Source organism: Hypanus sabinus, chromosome X1, assembly GCF_030144855.1.
Source record: "Hypanus sabinus isolate sHypSab1 chromosome X1, sHypSab1.hap1, whole genome shotgun sequence".
In the NCBI taxonomy this organism is placed as follows: Eukaryota; Metazoa; Chordata; class Chondrichthyes; order Myliobatiformes; family Dasyatidae; genus Hypanus; species Hypanus sabinus.
The window spans coordinates 173,308-194,848 of NC_082738.1; the positions used below are offsets into that span (position 1 = coordinate 173,308).

At 43.0% G+C, this 21,541-nt stretch overlaps 1 protein-coding gene across 1 annotated transcript in view; it reads right to left on the reverse strand.

Moving 5' to 3' along the window:
• The window catches only part of adam11 (ADAM metallopeptidase domain 11), a 365,266-nt gene that overhangs the window by 27,765 nt on the left and 315,960 nt on the right, over window positions 1-21,541 (reverse strand). Inside the window, exons 21-23 of the mRNA XM_059955670.1 lie at window positions 21,421-21,520; window positions 12,740-12,859; window positions 10,219-10,387 (exon numbers count right to left, since the gene is read on the reverse strand). Of these exons, the coding sequence (XP_059811653.1) occupies window positions 10,219-10,387; window positions 12,740-12,859; window positions 21,421-21,520 (389 nt within the window). The remainder of the gene's footprint in view (window positions 1-10,218; window positions 10,388-12,739; window positions 12,860-21,420; window positions 21,521-21,541) is intronic.

Here is a 21,541-nt window from a genome sequence, read left to right on the forward strand (position 1 = left end):
TTCCAACAGATTTGTCAGGCAAGATTTTCCCTTGAGGAAACTATGCCAACTACAGCACATTTTATCATGTGCCTACAAGTACCCTGAAACCACATCCTTAACAATTGACTGAAACATCTTCCCAACCACTTACATCAGACTAATAGGCCTATAACTTCCTTTCTTCTGCCTCTTTCACTTCTTGAAGAATGGAATGACATTTGCAATTTTCCAGTCATCTGGAACCATTCCAGAATCTAGTCATTATTGAAAGATCATTACTAATGCCTCCACAGTCTCTTCAGCCACGCCTTTCAGAAATCTGGGATGTACACCATCTGGTCCAGGTGAATTACCTACCTTCAGACCTTTCAGTTTCCCAATAACCTTCTCCCTAGTAATGGTAACTTCACACACTTCATGACCCCTGGCACCTGGAACTTCCACCATACTGCTACTGGCTTCCACAGTGAAGACTGATGCAATATACTTATTCAGTCCATCTGCCATTTCATTGTCCCCCATTACTACCCCTCCAGCATCATTTTCCAGTGGTCCAATATCCACTCTCACCTCTCTTTATGTATCTGAAGAATCTCTTAGTATCCTCTTTAATATTAATGGTGAGCTTACTTACGTATTCCATCTTTATCTTTGTAATTTCCATCTTTATCTTTGTAATTACTTTATTAGTTGCCTTCTATTAGCATAGGAAAGCTTCCCAATCCTCTAACTTCCCACTAATTTTTGCTCTATTATATACCCTGTATTTGGTTCTCCTTCTGTGGGATGTATATATCCTATGCCTTCCAAATTGGTTTCAGAAATTCTGGCAATTGCTGTTCTGCCATCAGCCCTGCCAGTGTTTTTTTCCAATCGATTCTGGACAGCTCCTCTCTCATGTCTCTGTAATTCCCTTTACTCCACTGTAATACTGATACACCTGTCTTTAGCTTCTCTTTCTCAAATTACAGGGTGAATTCGATCATTTTCCCCTAAGGGTTCTATTGGCCAGAAATAACTAGAGTCTGCAAAACAGTGGATTTGAATTACAGTGGAAGCAGACAGACCAATTGCTGTGTGCTTGAAGATGGAGGCTGCCATTTTGTGGAACTGCTTTAGATTTTCTATTTTGTGAGATGAAGTTCAAATATAACACCTTCAGTCCTGTATTCACCCTTTTCAATTTTGTCCACCTTTTACATTGCAATTCATCCTGTTGGTTGCAATTTTGCCCTGTCATCAGCCTCTCCTTGCTAGGAGTCTCACTACAGATTGCCTCTTTCTGAACCAACTACCTTCTATCAACTACCTTCTAACCAACTATCTTCAGCACTGTCACTCCGGCTCCCATCCCTCTGCATATCATCTTGAATCCACCCAAACAACTCTAGTCAACCTGCCCGTAAGGATGTTAGACTCCATTGGGTTCAGGTGTAACCTGTACCTTCTATACAGGTTGCACGTTCCCCAGAAGAGATCCCAATGATCCATTAAATCTGAAACCCTGCTCTCTGCACCAGTTCCTCAGACATGCATTCACCTGTCAAATTATTCTATACTTACTGTCACTAGTACATAACACAGGCAGCAATTCAGAGATTATGACCCTGGAGGTCCTGTTTTACAGCTTCCTACCAAGCTCTAAAATGTCTCTTCAGGACCTCCTCACCTTGTTTTCCTATATCATTGGTGCCAATATGCATCAAGAATTCTGGCTGCTCACCCTTGCCCTTGAAAATGGGCTGGACCTGATCCAAGACGTCCCTGACCCTGGCACAAGGGAGGCAATATACCATCTGGGTGGCTCTATCACACCCACAGAATCTTATCTCTGTTCCTCTGACTAAGGAATCTCCTATCAACACTGCAGTCCTCTTCCCTTCTGCTCTTCTGAGCCACAGCACCAGACACAGTACCAGAAATCCGGTCAAACTGTTTCTCACCCCCCACAATTCCCCGAGTAGGTCATCCCCCTCAACAGTATCCAAGGATGTGTACTTATTGTTGAGGGAACGGCCACAGGTGTACTCTGCACTGGCTGTGCATTTCCCCTATTTCTCCTGACAGTCACCCAGTTACCTGTCTCCTGCAATCTAGGGATGACTGCCTTCCTGGAGCTCCTGTTTGTCATGTCCTCATTCTCCCATATAGGTCAAAGGTCATCGAGCTGCTGCTCCAGTTCCTTAATTCGTTCTCTCTGGAGCTGCAACTTGGTGCAGATATGTTTATCTGGGAGAGTGGAGATCTCCCAGACTTCCCATATCCCACACAGAGTACAAAACACTGCCCCTGGAGCTGTTCCCAGTATACTGTGCACTAATAGGTGAGGAATGAACAAATAAGAGAGTGTGTAATTTACAAAACAATCTACCTCACCCAAGCCTGATGAGCCAAAGCCACTTTAGAGACTGGCACACTCAAAAAGAATGGCCGCTCTGCTTGCAGTTGAATTATTCTAATTGGCTCTTTCTAATGAATCCCTCTTGCTGATTGGCCGCTCCTCAAATCAGAAAAACTGTCACAAAAACTCTGCCTTCAAAATCTCGATTGCCAGCCTGATTAAAAGGTATCTGTTTTCACGCATCTCTAGTATGGATTGTCTAACTCTTTCTGAGAATAGTTCACAAGGCCCAGGATAGATATATCCTACAGAGGAAGAAGTTCTCAAATGACAGGGGTAGGCAACCCTGGCTGACAAAGGAAGTTAAGGGCTGCAAAAAAGCCAAGGAAAAGGCATATAAAAGGTAGCAAAAGTGAGTGGGAAGTTGGATGATTGGGAAGCTTTTCAAATCCAACAAAAGCCAACTGGCAAAGCTATAAGAAGGGAAAAAATGAAATATTAGGGCAGACTAGCCAATAATATAAAGCAGGATACCAAAAGTTTCTTTCAGTAATATAAGGAGTAAAAAGGAGGTGAGAGTTTATATTGGACCACTAGAAAATGATGCTGGTGAGGTAGTAATGGGGGACAAAGAAATAGCAGATGAACCTAATGGGTACTTTGTATCTGTCGTCACTGTGGAAGAGACCAGCAGTGTGCCAGAGGTCCATGAGTGTCAGGGAGCAGGAGTGAGTGCAATTGCTATTACAAAGAAAAAAGTGCCAAAAAGTAAAAGGTGAGTAAGTCACCTGTACCAGATGGACTCCTTTCCAGAGTTCTGAGAGAGGATGCTGAAGAGATAACAGATGAATTGGTCATGATCTTTCAAGAATCACTTGATTCTGGCATGGTCTCGGAGGACTGAAAGATTGCAAATGTCACTCCACTCTTCAAGAAAGGAGGAAGGCAAAATATAGGAAATTATAGGCCAGGCAGCCTAACCTCAGTGGCTGTGAAAGAGTTGGCGTCTATTAGTAATAGAACATAGAACATAGAACAGTACAGCACAGAACAGGTCCTTTGGCCCACAATGTTGTGCTGACCCTTAAACCCTGCCTCCCATATAACCACCCCCACCTTAAATTCCTCCATATACCTGTCTAGTAGTCTCTTAAACTTCACTAGTGTATCTGCCTCCACCACTGACTCAGGCAGTGCATTCCACACACCAACCACTCTCTGAGTAAAAAACCTTCCTTTAATATCCCCCTTGAACTTCCCACCCCTTACATTAAAGCCATGTCCTCTTGTATTGAGCAGTGGTGCCCTGGGGAAGAGGCGCTGGCTGTCCACTCTATCTATTCCTCATAATATCTTGTATACTTCTATCATGTCTCCTCTCATCCTCCTTCTCTACAGAGAGTAAAGCCCCAGCTCCCTTAATCTCTGATCATAATCCATACTCTCTAAACCAGGCAGCATCCTGGTAAATCTCCTCTGTACCCTTTCCAATGCTTCCACATCCTTCCTATAATGAGGCGACCAGAATTGGACACAGTACTCCGAGTGTGGCCTATCTAGAGTTTTATAGAGCTGGATCAATACCTCGCGATTCTTAAGCTCTATCCCTCGACTTATGAAAGCTAACACCTCATAAACTTTCTTAACTACCCTATCTACCTGTGAAGCATCTTTCAGGGATCTGTGGACATGTACCCCCAGACCCCTCTGCTCCTCCACACTTCCAAGTAACCTGCCATTTACTTTGTACTCTGCCTTGGAGTTTGTCCTTCCAAAGTGTACCACCTCACACTTCTCCGGGTTGAACTCCATCTGCCACTTCTCAGCCCACTTCTGCATCCTATCAATGTCCCTCTGCAATCTTCAACAATCTTCTACACTATCCACAACACCACCAATCTTTGTGTCATCTGCAAACTTGCCAACCCACCCTTCTACCCCCACATCCAGGTTGTTAATAAAAATCACAAAAAGTAGAGGTCCCAGAACAGATCCTTGTGGGACACCACTAGTCACAACCCTCCAATCTGAATGTACTCCCTCCACCATGACCCTCTGCATTCTGCAGGCAAGCCAATTCTGAATCCACCTGGTCAAACTTCCCTGGATCCCATGCCTTCTGACTTTCTAAATAAGCCTACTATGTAGAACCTTGTCAAATGCCTTACTAAAATCCATGTAGATCACATCCACTGCACTACCCTCACCTATATGCCTGGTCACCTCCTCAAAGCACTCTATCAGGCTTGTTAGATATGATCTACCCTTCATAAAGCCATGCTGACTGTCCCTGGTCAGACCATGATTCTCTAAATGCCCATAGATTCTATCTCTAAGAATCTTTTCCAACAGCTTTCCCACCACAGACATAAGGCTCACTGGTCTATAATTACCCGGACTATCCCTACTATCTTTTTTGAACAAGGGGACAACATTCGCCTCCCTCCAATCCTTCGGTACCATTCCCATGGACAATGAGGACATAAAGATCCTAGCCAGTGGCTCAGCAATCTCTTCCCTCACCTCGTGGAGCAGCCTGGGGAATATTCCGTCAGGCCCCAGGGACTTATCTGTCCTAATGTATTTTAACAACTCCAACACCTCGTCTCCCATAACATTAACATGCTCCAGAACATCAACCTCACTCATATTGTCCTCACCGTCATCAAGTTCCCTCTCATTGGTGAATACCGAACAGAAGTAGTTATTGAGGACCTCGCTCACTTCCACAGCCTCCAGGCACATCTTCCCACCTTTATCTCTAATCGGTTCTATTTTCACTCCTGTCAACCTTTTGTTCTTCACACAATTGAAGAATACCTTGGAGTTTTCCTTTACCCTACTCGCCAAGGCCCTCTCATGCCCCCTTCTTAAGCTCCTTTCTTGCTACCCTATATTCCTCAATAGACCCATCTGATCCTTGCTTCCTAAACCTCACGTATGCTGCCTTCTTCCATCTGACTAGATTCTCCACCTCGCTTGTCACCCATGGTTCCTTCACCCTACCATTCTTTATCTTCCTCACAGGGACAAATTTATCCCTAACATCCTGCAAGAGATCCCTAAACATCCACCGCATGTCCATTGTACATTTCCCTGCAAAAACATCATCCCAATTCACACCCGCAAGTTCTAGCCTTATAGCCTCATAATTTGCCCTTCCCCAATTAAAACTTTTCCTGTCCTCTCTGTTTCTATCCTTTTCCATGATAATGCTAAAGGACAGGGAGCAGTGGTCACTGTCCCCCAGATGCTCACCCACTGAGAGATCTGTGACCTGACCTGGTTCGTTACCTAATACTAGATCTAGTATGGCATTCCCCCTAGTCGGCCTGTCAACATACTGTGACAGGAATCCATCCTGGAAGCACTTAACAAACACTGCCCCGTCTAAACCATTGGAACTAATCAGGTGCCAATCAATATTAGGGAAGTTAAAGTCACCCATGATAACAACCCTGTTATCTTTACACCTTTCCAAAATCTGCCTCCCAATCTGCTCCTCGGTATCTCTGCTGCAACCAGGGGGCCCCAGTAGAGTAACTGCTCCCTTCCTGTTCCTGACTTCCACACATACTGACTCAAAAGAGGAACCTGCTACATTATCCACCCTTTCTGTAGCTGTAATAGTATCCCTGACCAGTAATGCCACCCCTCCTCTCCTTTCCCCCCCCCTCTCTATCCCTTTTAAAGCACTGAAATTCAGGAATATTGAGAATCCATTCCTGCCCTGGTACCAGCCAAGTCTCTGTAATGGCCACTACATCATAATTCCATGTATGTATCCAAGCTCTCAGTTCATCACCTTTGTTCCTGATGCTTCTTGCATTGAAGTACACACACTTTAGCCCTTCTACCTTACTACCTTTACACCCTTTATTCTGCTTCTCTTTCCTCAAAGCCTCTTTATATGTTAGATCTGGCTTTACTCCATGCATTATGCTTGCAGCTCGCACGGCCTTTATCCTCCTCCACCTCACTATCTGCTCTAACACTCTGGATCCCCTCCCCCTGCACATCTTGTTTAAACCCCCCGGAGCAGCACTAGCAAACCTTCCCACAAGGATATTAGTCCCCCTCCAGTTCAGGTGCAGCCCGTCCCGTCGGAACAGGTCCCACCTTCCCTGGAACAAGGCCCAATTGTCCAGAAACATAAAGCCCGCCCTCCTGCACCATCTCCTTAGTCACGTATTTAGCTGCATTATCTTCCTATTTCTAGCCTCACTAGCACGTGGCATGGGTAGCAATCCTGAGATTGCAGCCCTGGAGGTCCTGTCCTTCAGCTTTGTACCAAACTCCCTAAATTCTCTTTGCAGGACCTCCTCCTTCTTTCTATCCACGTCATTGGTCCCTACATGGACTACAACATCTGGCTGCTCACCCTCCTTCTTGAGAATACTGAGAACTCGATGTACTGAGAAGTAAGGATGAGTTTTCGTGGTATTTGGAAACTAATGATAAAGTAAGTCAAAAGTCAGCATGGTTTCTGTAAAGGGAAATCTTGTCTGACAAACCTATTAGGGTGGACAAAGGAGAGGCAGTGGATGTCATTTACTTGGATTTTTAGAAGGCATTTAATAGGGTGCCTCACATGAGGCTGCTTCACAAAATAAAATCCTATGGTGTTACAGGAAAGATACTGGCATGGATAGCAGAATGGCTGACAGGCAGGAGGCAGCGAGTGGGAATAAATGAGGCCTTTTCTGATTGGCTGCCGGTGATTAGTGGTGTTTTTCAGGGGTCAATATTAGGACTGCTGCTCATCACATTGTTTGTCAATGATTTGGATAATGGAATTGATGGCTTTGTGGCAAAGTTTGCGGATAATACAAAGATAGGTGGAGGGGTAGGTACTTCTGAGGAAGCAATGCAATTGCAGCAGGACTTAGACAAATTGGAAGAACAGGCAAAAAAGTGGCAGATGGAATACAGTGCTGGGAAATGTATGATAATGCATTTTGGTAAAAGGAACAATAGTGAGGACTATTATCTAAATGGGGGGGGGGCAGGTTCAAACATCAGAGGTGCAAAGGGACTTAGGAGTCCTTGTGCAAGACTTCCAAAAGGTTAATTTACAAGTTGAGTCTGTGGTAAAGAAGGCAAATGCAGTGTGGACATTTATTTCAAGGGGAATAGAATATAAAAGCAAGGAGATAATGCTGAGCCTTTATAAGACACTAGTCAGACCACACGGAGTATTATCAACAGTTTTGAGCCCCATATCTCAGAAAGAATATGCTGTGATTGGAGATAGTCCAGAGGAGGTTCACGAGGATGATTCCAGGAAAGATGGGGTTAATGTATGAGGAACATTTGGCAGCTCTTGGTCTGTACTCACAGGAATTTAGAAAAATGCGGGGGTTTCATTGAAACCTACTGAATGTTGAAAGGACTAGATAGGGTGGATGTGGAGAGGATGTTTCCTTTGGTGGGGTATCCAGAACTAGAGGGTACAGCCTCAAAATTGAGGGGTACCCTTTTAAAACAGAGGTAAAGAGGAACTGTTTTTTAGCTAGAGAGTAGTAAATCTGTGAAATGCTCTGCCACAGTCTGCAGTGGAGGCCAAATCTGTGGGTATATTTGAGGCAGAGATTCCTGATCGGTTAGGTCATCAAAGGATATGGTGAGAGGGCAGGTGTATGAGGTTGAGTGGGATCCGGGATCAGCCATGATGGAATAGCAGAGCAGACTCAATGGGCTAAATGGCCTAATTCTGTTCTCATATCTGATGGACTAACTCCAAATAAGGCAGGTTAATGCTCAGGAATGTCTTGTGTGCTGGATCATTTATTTTTATTCATCTCTACTGTGTTTAAGTGTTTTTAAATAAACCATAGAAACATATAACCATAGAACACTACAGCACAGTACAGGCCCTTCAGCCCTCCATATTATGCTGACCCATATAATCCTTAAAAAAAGTACTAAACCCACACTACCCCATAACCCTCCATTTTTCCTTCATCCATGTGCCTGTCCAAGAGGCTCTTAAATACCCCTAATGTTTTAGCCTCCACCACCATCCCTGGCAAGTCATTCCAGGCACTCACAACCCTCTGTGTAAAAAACTTACCCCTGATGTCTCCCCTAAACTTCCCTCCCTTAATTTTGTACATATGCCCTCTGGTGTTTGCTATTGGTGCCCTGGGAAACAGGTACTGACTATCTATGCTTCTCATAATCTTGTAGACCTCTATCAAGTCCCCTCTCATTCTTCTATGCTCCAAAGAGAAAAGTCCCAACTCTGCTAACCTTGCTTCATATGACTTGTTCTCCAATCCAGGCAACATCCTGGTCAATCTCCTCTGCACCCTCTCCATAGCTTCCACATCCTTCCTATAATGAGGTGACCAGAATTGAACACAATACTCTAAGTGCGGTCTCACCAGAGATTCGTAGAGTTGCAACATGACCTCTCTACTCTTGAACTCAATCCCCTTGTTAATGAAGCCTAGCATCCCATAGACCTTCTTAACTACCCTATGAACCTGTGCAGCGACCTTGAGGGATGTATGGATTTGAACCCCAAGGTCCCTTTGTTCATCCACACTCTTAAGTAACTGACTGTTAATCCTGTACTCAGTCTTCTGGTTTGTCCTTCCAAAATGCATCACCTCACACTTGTCCAGATTGAACTCCATCTGCCATCTTTCTGCCCAACTCTGCAGCCTGTCTATACCCTCTTGAAACCTTCGACCACCTATAGCTCCATCCACAACTCCTCCAATCTTTGTGTAATCTGCAAACTTACTCACCCATCCTTCTACCTCTACATCCAGGTCATTTATAAAAATCACAAATAGCAGGGGTCCCAGGACAGATCCCTGTGGCACTCTACTAGTCACCGACCTCCAGGCAGAATACTTTCCTTCCACAACTACCCTCTCCTTTCTTCCTTTAAGCCAATTTTTTTTATTCAAACAGCCAAGGTTCCATTTATCCTATGCATCATGACTTTCTGGATGAGTCACTCATGAGGGACCATGTCAAATGTCAAATAAAGAAATTATACATTCCAAATTAAATTTTGCATTTGAAAAATCACTTGATTAACAAGGGGAGAAAATTGTCCATCACTTAGTTAGAGTCTTGCTCTGGTTTCATTTGGACATGTTATTTTTTTCCAGATTGCTTGAGAAGTAAGTCATCTTCCATTGCTTGCAATCACACTCTACCTGTGAATTCCAATTTCATTGAAGTTGCTGGATCTGGATATGGTATATGATATTAACTAGAAGGTTCTTAGGTTGACCAAGCTAGAGCTTTCGTCTTTTTCGCTTGGTCAATTCCAAACATTCATTTTCAATCAGTGGTGTAACATATAGAGTTTGCTCTTTGAGGTAAGCAAGGGCTGCAGGGAAAGAGTTAGTCCATTTTTGACTTTGAGACCTCATCCAAAAGTTGCAATGGTTGATTAATAGTCAATTGACAAAACTGTGCTGTCAGGTCAGTATCTTCTGTGAAGATACTGTGAAGCTGATGTTTGAGCCTGTTTCCATTGGCCACCCTACCTTTTGGTCCTACAGCTTCTAATTTAGTGTTATTTGGAGGCAGTGCATTGTTCTAATTAAGATTTATAGACTAGGTGGTTATGAAAAGTAGCTTCTATACTACAGGGAAGGTGTAGTTGGTGGCAGTGATTCAAAGGAGTGCGATATTCAGTTGTAATCCTTTGACGATTGTGGTTTCAGAAGATGTGATGAAGCCTTTTCTTGTTCATCAATTTTGTACTTTTGTAGTTGGGGTAATGTTAGCACAAAGTCCAATCACACAATTTCTGTTGACAATTTGGTCAGTTTTGTGTACTCCTCCTTATTTTATTCTCTTCTTGAAATATTCAGATGTCATCATATCAGAGGAATATACATGTTCACCATTTTTTGAAACGGACTTACCCCATGGCTGAAACAGATGTCTCCATTTGCACTCTGTGGGCAAGAGCTCAGGTTGAAGGCTTGTATTGGTAGGCATTTGTGGTCAAGACACATCATGTTGGGTCCACAGGAGGTACCATCTTCTACATAACCAAGAATAGTGCCATCATCCAGTTCAACATGGCCACCCCTGAGAACCATGTGATAGCACCATCAGTGCTCAATTTAATCAACATCAATCTCTCTCTATGCCCTTTTACTGCAGTGAATAAAGATTAGAGATGCAGAGAGTTATCATATTTCCCCTAATCTGACAAAGGCAAGAACCATGGATTCAATGCACCGTTCTAAGGCAATTTGCAATTCTTGGCAAACACCAGTAAACTAACAGTCTACGCATCTGTAATTCAAGCAAGAATTTATGGAGACTACTATTCTATCTCAAAGCCATGGCTAATGAGACAAATGAAAAAATTGCCTAGGATGACAACATTTAAGGAAAGGCAAGATGTGGCATCAAAGGCAAACTCTTTCTCATGCACTTGCCAGTTCCTCACTACCCTGATCAATCAATCATAGCTGTTGGAGCAAAAAATAAATAATACTCTGTTAATAGCTTATGAAAACAGCATAATAACCTTAATCTATGGAAACAAAATAAACTTGGGATAAATCTAATGTAAAGCCTTTGCTTACAGTAATTTTTCTTCTTAAGTATGTTAACAATTTTATAAACACACCTTGACCAAGTTGTTAATAGTAATGCATACAATCTTGTTTGTAAAAGCTTTATATTTACCTTATGAATCCAATACAAAGCATTATGGTATCAAGTATAATGTCATAATATTTGATTATTTCATAGACAATCAACTAAATATTATGAGATAAGAGCCCATGGTATTACAGTAAAGATACTAGCATGGATAGAAGATTGGCTGACTGGCAGGAGGCAAAGAGTGGGAATAAAGGGACTCTTTTCTGATTGGATGCCAGTGACTAGTGGTGTTCCAAAGGGGTCTGTGTTGGAACCACTTCCTTTTACGTTGTATGTGAATGATTTGGATGATGGAATTGATGACTTTGGGGCCACGTTTGTAGCCAATATAAAGATAGGTGGAGGTGCAGGTAGTGTTGAGGAAGCAGGGTGCCTGCAGAAGGACTTACACAGATTGAGAGAAAGGGCAAAGAAGTGGCAGGTGGAATATAGTGTAGGAAAATGTATAGTCATGCACTTTGGTAGATGGAATAAAGTTGTAGACTGTTTTCTAAACAGAGAAAAATTTAAAAATCTGAGTCATAGAGGGACTTGGTAGTCCTTGTGCAGGATTTCCTAAAGGTTAACTTGCAGGTTGAGTCAGTGGTAAAGAAGGTAAATGCAATGTTAGCTTTCATTTTGAGATAATGAGAATATAAAAGCAAGTATGTAATGTTGAGGCTTTATATAGCATTGATCAGACTGCACTTGGAATATTGTGGGTAGCTTTGTGTCTCTTATGTAAGAAAAGATGTGCTGGGATTGGAAAGGATCCAGAGGAGGTTCAGGAGAATGATTCAGGGAATGAAGGGGTTGCCATATGAGGAGTGATTGATGGCTCTGGGCATGTACTCACTGGAGTTCATAAGAATGAGGGGGATATCACTGGGGGTGTTGTGGATAGTGTGGAGGGCTGTCAGAGGTTACAGCGAGATGTCGATAGGATGCAAAACTGGGCTGAGAAGTGGCAGATGGAGTTCAACCCAGATAAGTGTGGTGGTTTATTTTGGTAGGTCAAATATGATGGCAGAATATAGTATTAATGGTAAGACTCTTGGCAGTGTGGAAGATCAGAGGCATCTTGGGGTCCGAGTCCATAGGACACTCAAAGATGCTGCGCAGGTTGACTCTGTGGTTAAGAAGGCATACAGTGCATTGGCCTTCATCAATCGTGGGATTGAGTTTAGGAGCAAAGAGGTAATGTTGCGGCTATATAGGACCCTGGTCAGACCCCACTTGGAGTACTGTGCTCAATTCCGGTTGCCTCTCTATAGAAAGGATGTGGAAACCATAAAAAAGGGTGTAGAGGAGATTGACAAGGATGTTGCCTGGATTGGGGAGCATTACTGATGAGAATAGGTTGAGTGAACTTGGCCTTTTTTCCTTGGAGAGACAGAGGATGAGGGGTGACCTGATAGAGGTGTATAAGATAATGAGAGGCATTGATTGTGTGGCTAGTCAGAGGCTTTTCCCCAGGGCTGAAATAGCTAGCACGAGAGGGCATAGTTTTAAGGTGCTTGGAAGTAGGTACAGAGGAGATGTCAGGGTTAATTTTTTTACACAGAAAGTGGTGAGTGCGTGGAATGGGCTGCCGGCGACAATGGAGGTGGAAATGATAGGGTCTTTTAAGAGACTCCTTGATAAGTACATGGAGCTTAGAAAAATAGAGGACTATGGCTAACCCTAGGTAGTTCTAAGGTAAGGACATGTTTTGCACAGCATCGTGGGCTGAAGGGCATTGGATGGCTACATTAGCTTCTTAAGTCTGTGCAGTTGAATTGTTACCTGCAATCCATGTACTTGTTTTGATGGTATAAGATCACACTAGTAATGTCCCCTTTGAGAATCCCACGTCTTGGAGGCTGAGTGATATTGGAACAGAAAAGGTAACCACAAAGAACATCCCTATATAAAACAGAGAATTCAGTTACTAACCACTGAAAAAATTCCTAATTAGGATTCAAAAATTAAGATTCAAGATCACAAGAGATTCTGCAGATGCTGTAAATCTTGAAGAACACATGCAAAGTGCAGGATGAAGGGTCTCGACAAAATGACCCTCTTTCATGTTATCTCCTTGCCTGCCCATTGCTTCCTTCTGGTGATCCTTTCCCCCCCCCCACCTTTTTCCCTTTCTTCCATGGCCTTCTGTCTCTTTCACCAATCAACTTCCTAGCTCTTTGCTTCATCCCTCCCCCTCCAAGTTTCACCTATCGCCTGGCATTTTTCTCTCCCCTCACCCCACCTTTCACATCTACTCCTCAGCTTTTTTTCTTCTCCAGTCCTGCTGAAAGGTCTCAGTCTAACATGTCGACTGTACTTTTTCCATAGGTGCTGCCTGGTCTGCTGAGTTTCTCCAGCATTTTGTGTGTGTTCCTCGGATTTCCAGCATCTGCAGAGTCTCTTGTTTGTAGTTCAGATTCCTATATGGAAAGTTCCCACATGAGGCCTGGGCATTAAATGCTGCAATCTGCCACCCCAATTGTTTCTTTTGCTTTGTTTTCTATTGTTCCTTTCTCTACTGGAGGCATTGACAGTTGTTGAACTCCAATACTTGGTTCAAGTAGAGACAAGCACACAAATGTGTTACTTGCTATTTGAAAATGACTGTATCTACCCTTCATATATTTATCTTGCATGGACCCATAACCTTTTGCCATACAAACCTTAAAAGATTATGAGTGTCCAGGAAGTTAAGCTAAAGAATTATGCTACAGAATTCAGACAGGCAGAGCCCAGTGGTCAATTTGTGCTTCTACACCCTAAACATTTTGCACAAATAATGACTCATTCTGAAACTCTCTACATTTACTCGAGATATTTTATTATGCATTGCTTTGTCAAGGGCAGGTCGTGTCTTACGAGCCTGACTGAATTTTTTGAGGATGTGACTAAACACATTGATGAAGGAAGAGCAATACCTAGAGAAGACCCAGAACTGAGCACAGTACTCCAAGTGAGGTCTGACCAGGGTCCTATATAGCTGCAACATTCACCTCCTAAATTCAATTCCACGATTGATGAAGGCCAATACACCATACGTCTTCTTAACCACAGAGTCAACCTGCGCAGCTGCTTTGAGCGTCCTATGGACTCAGACACCAAGATCCCTCTGATCACTCACACTGCCAAGAGTTTTACCATTAATGCCATCATATTTGACCTCCCAAAATGAACCACTTCACACTTTTCTGGGTTGAACTCGATCTGCCACTTCTCAGCCCAATTTTGCATCCTATCAATGTCCCGTTGTAACCTCCAACAGCCCTCCAACCTATCCACAACACCTCCAACCTTTATGTCATCAGCAAACTTACTAACCCATCCTTCCACTTCCTCATCCAGGTCACTTATGAAAATTACGAATAGTAAGGGCCCCAGAACAGATCCCTGAGGCACTCCACTGGTGACCAACCTCCATGTAGAATATGACCCATCTACAACCACTCTTTGCTTTCTGTGGACAAGCCAGTTCTGGATCCACAAAGCAATGTCCCCTTGGATCCCATGCCTCCTTACTTTCTCAATAAGCCTTGCATGGGGTACCTTATCAAATGCCTTGCTGAAATCCATATACACTACATCCACTGCTCTTCCTTCATCAATGTGTTTAGTCATATCCTCAAAAAATTCAATCAAGCTTGTAAGGTATGACCTACCCTTGACAAAGCCATACTGACTATTCCTAATCATGTTATACCTCTCCAAATGTTCATAAACCCTGCCTCTCAGGATCTTCTCCATCAACTTACCAACCACTGAGGTAAGACTCACTGTTTGATAACTTCCTGGGCTATCTCTACTCCCTTTCTTGAATAAAGGAACAACATCCGCAACCCTCCAATCCTCTGGAAGCTCACCCATCCCCATTGATGATTCAAAGATCATTGCCAGAGGCTCAGCAATCTCCTCCCTTGCGTCCCACAGTAGCCTGGGGTACATCTCATCCAGTCCTGGCAACTTATCCAACTTGATGCTTTCCAAAAGCTCCAGCACATTCTCTTTCTTGATATTTACATGCTCAAGCTTTTCAGTCTGCTGCAAGTCATCACTACAATCACCAAGATACTTTTTCATTATGAATACTGAAGTAAAGTATTCATTAATTACCTCTGCTATTTCCTCCGGTTCCATACACACTTTCCCACTGTCACACTTGATAGGTCTGTTATGCCTGTGCCCAACTCTGAGGGGCCGAAGGGTCCAAAGTAGCCCCCTCCTTTTTGAGAATCGCAAGATCGCTATTAATTTGGGTCAGAAGACCCAGGAAATGAGAGAGAGACGTTTGGAATGTCCTGGCCCCTCAGCGATACAAAGCCACGGGAAACGGCCATTGTCTCTTGGAGACGGAATTGTGTATTGAGTGCTGTGCTATTTATTTGAGGCCCTCAGGGAATGACCAAAGGTGGGCTGGTTGAGGGGTGGCATCCTTCCAGCCTGATTGACATCTGAGACCCTGTGAGTCAGGATAAAAGAGGGTCTGGGGAACAGCCCCTTTAGACGCACCAGAAGAAATGCTAGAAATCCCGTAATAGCGACAGCCGGTGGAAAGCCCATGTGCGTCCTTTTCCACTTGCCTCGGAATTGGTGGGCCTTACCACAGAAGAATGGCTTGAGCTAAAACAAAGGAGAAATCAGCCCCAACGACTCTCGAAGGATTGACATCATAAAAGGAATGGGCAAGTTTTAAACTCTCTCTCTTGACTCCAACCAAAGGCTGCATCCTGCATGAACTTGAGTGACTTTTATATTTCCATCGGACAATACATTATCCCCTAGACGACAGAGCTATTTCTTAGTGATTATTATTATACCCGCGCTTTTAGACTTAGTAGTGATGACGTATATTATCTGTATGTTTACATTGATATTATTTTTGTGTATTTTTATCAATAAATACTGTTAAAAATAGTACCATCAGACTTCAACGGACTTCTCTATCTTTGCTGGTAAGTGACCCAGTTACGGGGTACGTAACAGGTCCTATTCTTTCACATCTTATCCTCTTGCTGTTCACATACTTGTAGAATGCCTTGGGGTTTTCCTTAATCCTGCCCAGCAAGGCTTTCTCATGGCCCCTTCTGGCTCTCCTAATTTCCTTTTTAAGATCTTTCCTGTTAGCTTTATAATCTTCTAAATCACTAACATTACTTAGCTCTCTGAACCTTTTGTAAGCTCTTCTTTTCTTCTTGACTAGATTTATTACAGCTTTTGTACACCACAGTTCCAGTACCCTACCATACAAGGGTATGGTACCTCGTAACTTCCCAGTCTCATGAGAATGTACCTCTGCAGAACTCCACACAAATATCCCCTGAACATTTGCCACATTTCTTCTGTACTTTTCCCTGAGAACATCTGTTTCCAATTTAAGCCAATTTCCTGCCTGACAGCCTCATAATTCCCCTTACTCCAATTAAACATTTTCTAACTTGTCTGTTCCTATCTCTCTCCAATGCTATTCCTGTCTCCAAAATGCTCTCCCACTGAGAGATCTGACACCTCACCAGGTACATTTCCCAATAATAAATCAAGTACAGTCTCTCTATCCCTGAGCCATCCAAGTCTCTGTAATGGTCACCACATCATAGCTCCAAGTACTGATCTATGCTCTAAGCTCATCCGCTTTGTTCACAATACTTCTTGTGTTAAAATAGACATATCTCAAACTGTCTGTCTCAGCGCGTCCCTTCTCTATCACCTGCCTATCCTCCCTCACACACTGTCTCCAAGCTTCCTCTATTTGTGAGCTAACTGCCTCCTCCCCAGTCTCTTCAGTTTGGTTCCCACCCCCAAACAATTCTAGTTTAAACTCTCCCCAGTAGCCTTAGCAAATCTCCTCGCCAGAATATTGGTCCCCCTGGGATTCAAGTGCAACCTGTCCTTTTTGTACAGGTCACACCTGCCCCAAAAGAGATCCAGAAATCTGAATCCCTGCCCCCTGCTTGAATCCCTCAGCCATGCATTTATCGTCCACCTCAGCTTATTCCTATGCTCATTGTGGGCCAAAGGGCCTGTATTGCATTGTAGGTTTCTATGTTAACTTTGCCATATCTAATCTGTTCAGGCCTTTTAACATTTGGAATGTTTCTATGAGATCCCCCCTCATCCTGCTGAACTCCAGGGAATACAACCCAAGAGCTGCCAGATGTTACTTATACAGTAACCCTTTCATTCCTGTCATTTCTCTATCCTTTCTACTTCCTCAAAGCTACCTGCCCCTCCACGTATCTTCATATCATCCACAAACCTTGCAACAAAGCCATCATTTCCAGCATCCAAGACATTGACCATAAGACCATAAGACAAAGGAGCAGAAGTTGGCCATTCGGCTCATCGAGTCTGCTCCGCCATTTTATCATGAGCTGATCCATTTTCCCATTCAGTTCCATTCCCCCGCCTTCTCACCATAACCTTTGATGCCCTGGCTAATCAGATATCTATCAATCTCTGCCTTAAATACACCCAATGACTTGACCTTCACTGCTGCCCGTAGCAACAAATTCCACAGATTCACCATCCTCTGGCTAAATGGGCGCCCTTCAATCCTTAAGTCATGTTCTTCTAAACTCCAAGGAGTACAGTCCAAGAGTGGTCAAACATTCCTCATATGTTAACCCTCTCATTCCCGGAATCATTCTAGTGAATCTTCTCTGAATCCTCTCCAATGTCAGCACATCCTTTCTTAAATAAGGAGCCTAAAACTGTACACAGTATTCCAAGTGAGGTCTTACCAGTGCCTTATACAGCCTCAACATCACATCCCTGCTCCTATACTCTATTCCTCTAGAAATGAATGCCAACATTGCATTCACCTTCTTCACCATTGACTCAACTGGGACATACTGTATAATGTAAAGAATCAGTCCTAATACAGACCTCTGTGGAACACCATTAGTCGCCGGCAGCCAACCACAAAAGGCTCCCTTTATTCTTACTCTTTGCCTCCTGCCAATCAGCCACTGCTTTATCCATGCTAGAATTTTTCCTGTAAAACCATGGGCTCTTATCTTGTTAAGCAGCCTCATGTGTAGCACCTTGTCAAAGGCCTCCTGAAAATCCAAGTACACAATATCAATCAATTCTGCTTTGTCTATCCTGCTTTTTATTTCTTCAAAGAATGCTGACAGATTGGTCAGGCAAGATTTTCCCTTGAGAAAACCATGCTGACCAAGGTGTATTTTATCAGGTGTGTCCAAGTACCCTGAGACCTCATCCTTAACAATCAATTCCAACATCTTCCCAACCACTGAGGTTGGACTAACTGGCTTATGATTTCCTTTCTTCTGCCTTTCTCCTGTCTTGAAGAGTGGAGTGATATTTACAATTTTCCATTCTTTCAGAACCATTCCATCTAGTGATTCTTGAAAGATCATTACTAATCCCTCCACAATCCCTTCAGCCACGTCTTTCAGAACTCTGAGGTGTACACCATCTGATCCAGGTAATTTATCTTCCTTCAGACCTTTATAGTTTCCCAAGAACTTTCTCCCTTGTAATGGTAATTTCACCCACTTCTGATCTCTGACACTCTGGAACTTCGACCATATTGCTGATGTCTTCAAGAGTGAAGACTGGTGCAAAATACTTATTCAGTTCATCTGCCATTTTCTTGATCCCCATTACTCTCTCTGGCATCGCTTTCCAGTGGTCCGACATCCACTCTAGCCTCTCTTTTACAGTTCATGTATCTAAAGAATCTTTTGGTATCCTTTTTAATATTATTGGCAAGTTTACTTTCCATATATATTTCATCTTTACCTTCTTAATGAATTTTCACTGCCTTCTGTTGGCTTTTAAAATCTTCCCAATCCTTGAACTTCCTACTAATTTGCTCCATATTATATGCCCTCTCTTCAGCTTTTATGTTGGTTTTGACTTCTCTTGTCAGCCACGGTTGTGTCATCGTGCCTTTGGAATACTTCTTCCTTTTTGGGATGTATATATCATGGTGCCTTCTGAAATGCTTACAGAAATTCCAGCCATTGCTGCTCTGCCGTCATCCCTGCCAGTGTTCTTTTCCAATCAATTTTGGCCAGCTCCTCTCTCATGCCTCTGTAATTCCCTTTACTGTACTGATACAGCTGACTTTAGCTTCTCCTCCTCAAATTTCAGGGTGAATTCAGTCATATGATGATCACTTTCCCTTAAGGGTTCTCTTACCTTAAAATCTCTAAACAATTCCAATTCATTGAACAATACCAAATCCAGAATAGCTGATCCCCTATTGAGCTCAACCACAAGCTGCTCTACAAAGCCATCTTGTATACATTCTAGAAATTCTTGGAATCCAGCACCAACCTGATTTTTCCAATCTTCCTGCATATTGAACTCCCCCATGACTATTGTAACATTGCCCTTTTGGCATGCATTTTTTATTTCCCATTGTAATTTGTATACCACATCCTCACTACTTCTTGGGGTTCTCCAATTAGGGTCTTTTTACCCTTGCAGTTCCTTAGTTTTACCCATAATGATTCAACACCTTTCGACCCTATGTAACTTCTTTTTATTGATTTGATTTCAATTTTTACATCAGAGCAAAACCACCTCCTCTGTCTATCTGCCTGTACTTACAATACAATGTGTATCCTTGGATGCTAAATTCCCAGCTATAATCCTCTTTCAGTCATGATTCAGTGACGCCTGCAAAATCACACCTGACCAATCTGCAACTGTGCTACAAGTTCATCTACCTTATTCTGTATACTGTGCACATTCAAATATAATACCTCCAGTTCTGTATTCACCCTTTTCAATATTGTCTGTCTTTTACATTGTAACTCATACAGTTGACTGCAATTTTGTCCTGTCATCAGCCTCTCCTTGCTAGGAGTCTCATTACAGATTGCCTTTGTTTGTAAACTAACTGCTTTGTCCTCAGCACTATCACTATGTTTCCCATCCCCCTGCCAAATTATTTAAAAGCCTCCAGAACAACTCCAGCAAACCTGCCTGCAAGGATATTGGACTCCCTTGGGTTTATGTGCAACACCCTTGTGTACAGGTCACACGTTCCCCAGAAGAGATCCCAATGATCCATAAATCCGAACCCCTGCCTCCTGCACCAATTCCTGAGCCAAGCTTTCATCTGCTAAATTGTCCTATTCTTATCCTCTCTGGCACATGGCCCAAGCAGCAATCCAGAGATTACTCTCCTGGAGGTCCTGTTTTACAGCTTCCTACCTAGCTTCCTAAAATGTCTCTTCAGTACCTCCTCACCTTGTCTACCAATGTTATTGGTATCAATATGCACCAAGACTTCTTGCTGCTCACCCATGCCATTGAGAATGCCATGGACATGATCTGAGATATCCCTGATTTTGGCACCAGTGAGGCAAATTATTGTATGGGTGTCTCTATCACACCGATAGACCCTTGTCTCTGTTCCTCTAATGATGGAATCTCCTATCAACACTGCAATCCTCTTCACCCCTCTGCTCTTCTGAGCCACAGCACCAGATACCCAGTCACTGTGGCTTCCCCCTGGTAGGTCGTCCCTATCAATCGTATCTAAAATTGTGTACTTATTATTGAGGGAACAGCCACAGGAGTGCTCTGCACTGGCTGTGCATTTCCCTTCCTTCTCCTGACAGTCACCTAGTTACCTTTCTCCTGAAACCTAGTGGTGACTACTCCCTCTTGCTTCTATTTATCACCTCTTTATTTTCCCATGAGACAAAGGTCAAGCTGCAGCTCCAGCTTGGTGCACCTGGTGCAGATAGTTTATTTGGGAGACTCACACACACAGTACAAAATACTGCCCCAAAGCCATTCTCACTACACTATCATTCCCTAACAAATAAGGAATGAAGAAAAAAGAACAAAAAGAGAAACTTACCAGATTCCCTACCACTCCCAAGCCTGATGCGCCAAAGCCACTCTAAACATTGGCACACTCAAAAGAATGGCTGCTTTGCTTGCACCTACATTACTTTTATTCCTCCTTTCTAAAGAATCCCTCTCTGTTGATTGGTTGCCCACAGATTTCAGAGAAACTGACCACTATTCTGTGCAACTATTTTTCATCTAGTATAGCACAATGAGCCAAATCGTCTCCATGTCCTAAATTTTATTTGATTCTTGATTCACATGGGAAGTTCAAAAGATATTGGTGAAGAACTAATAGGATTAGGACTAGCTGGGGCTCTTTTGGATGTTGGTGAAGATTTGGTGAGAACACTTTGGAAAAGGAAAGTCACATGATAAGGTCTCTTTACATTAGCTCAGCTGGGACCTAGAGGGCAGCTCTGTTGAGTGCAATAGGATGGAATTAACAAAAGGCTTTAAGAACAGTATGGTACAGTGGAACAGCAAACTCACTTGGGACTATTAGGCTCCTTTGTCATGGATACAAATACAAGTCTATAAATGAGAAAGAAAAAAAAACAACCCAGGAGAAACAACAATGTTCAGGCAAAATGTTGCTAGATTTCAATGTTGTTAGTTAAATGGTAGCTACTTACTGCTTGCTGCACTGAAGCCAGTTCTGTCCATCTTTACCACAGTTTCCCTTTTCAGTTCCATCAACATTTAGCTTTTCATAACATATCCGATCTGTGGAACCTTAAACAAAATCAAACCATT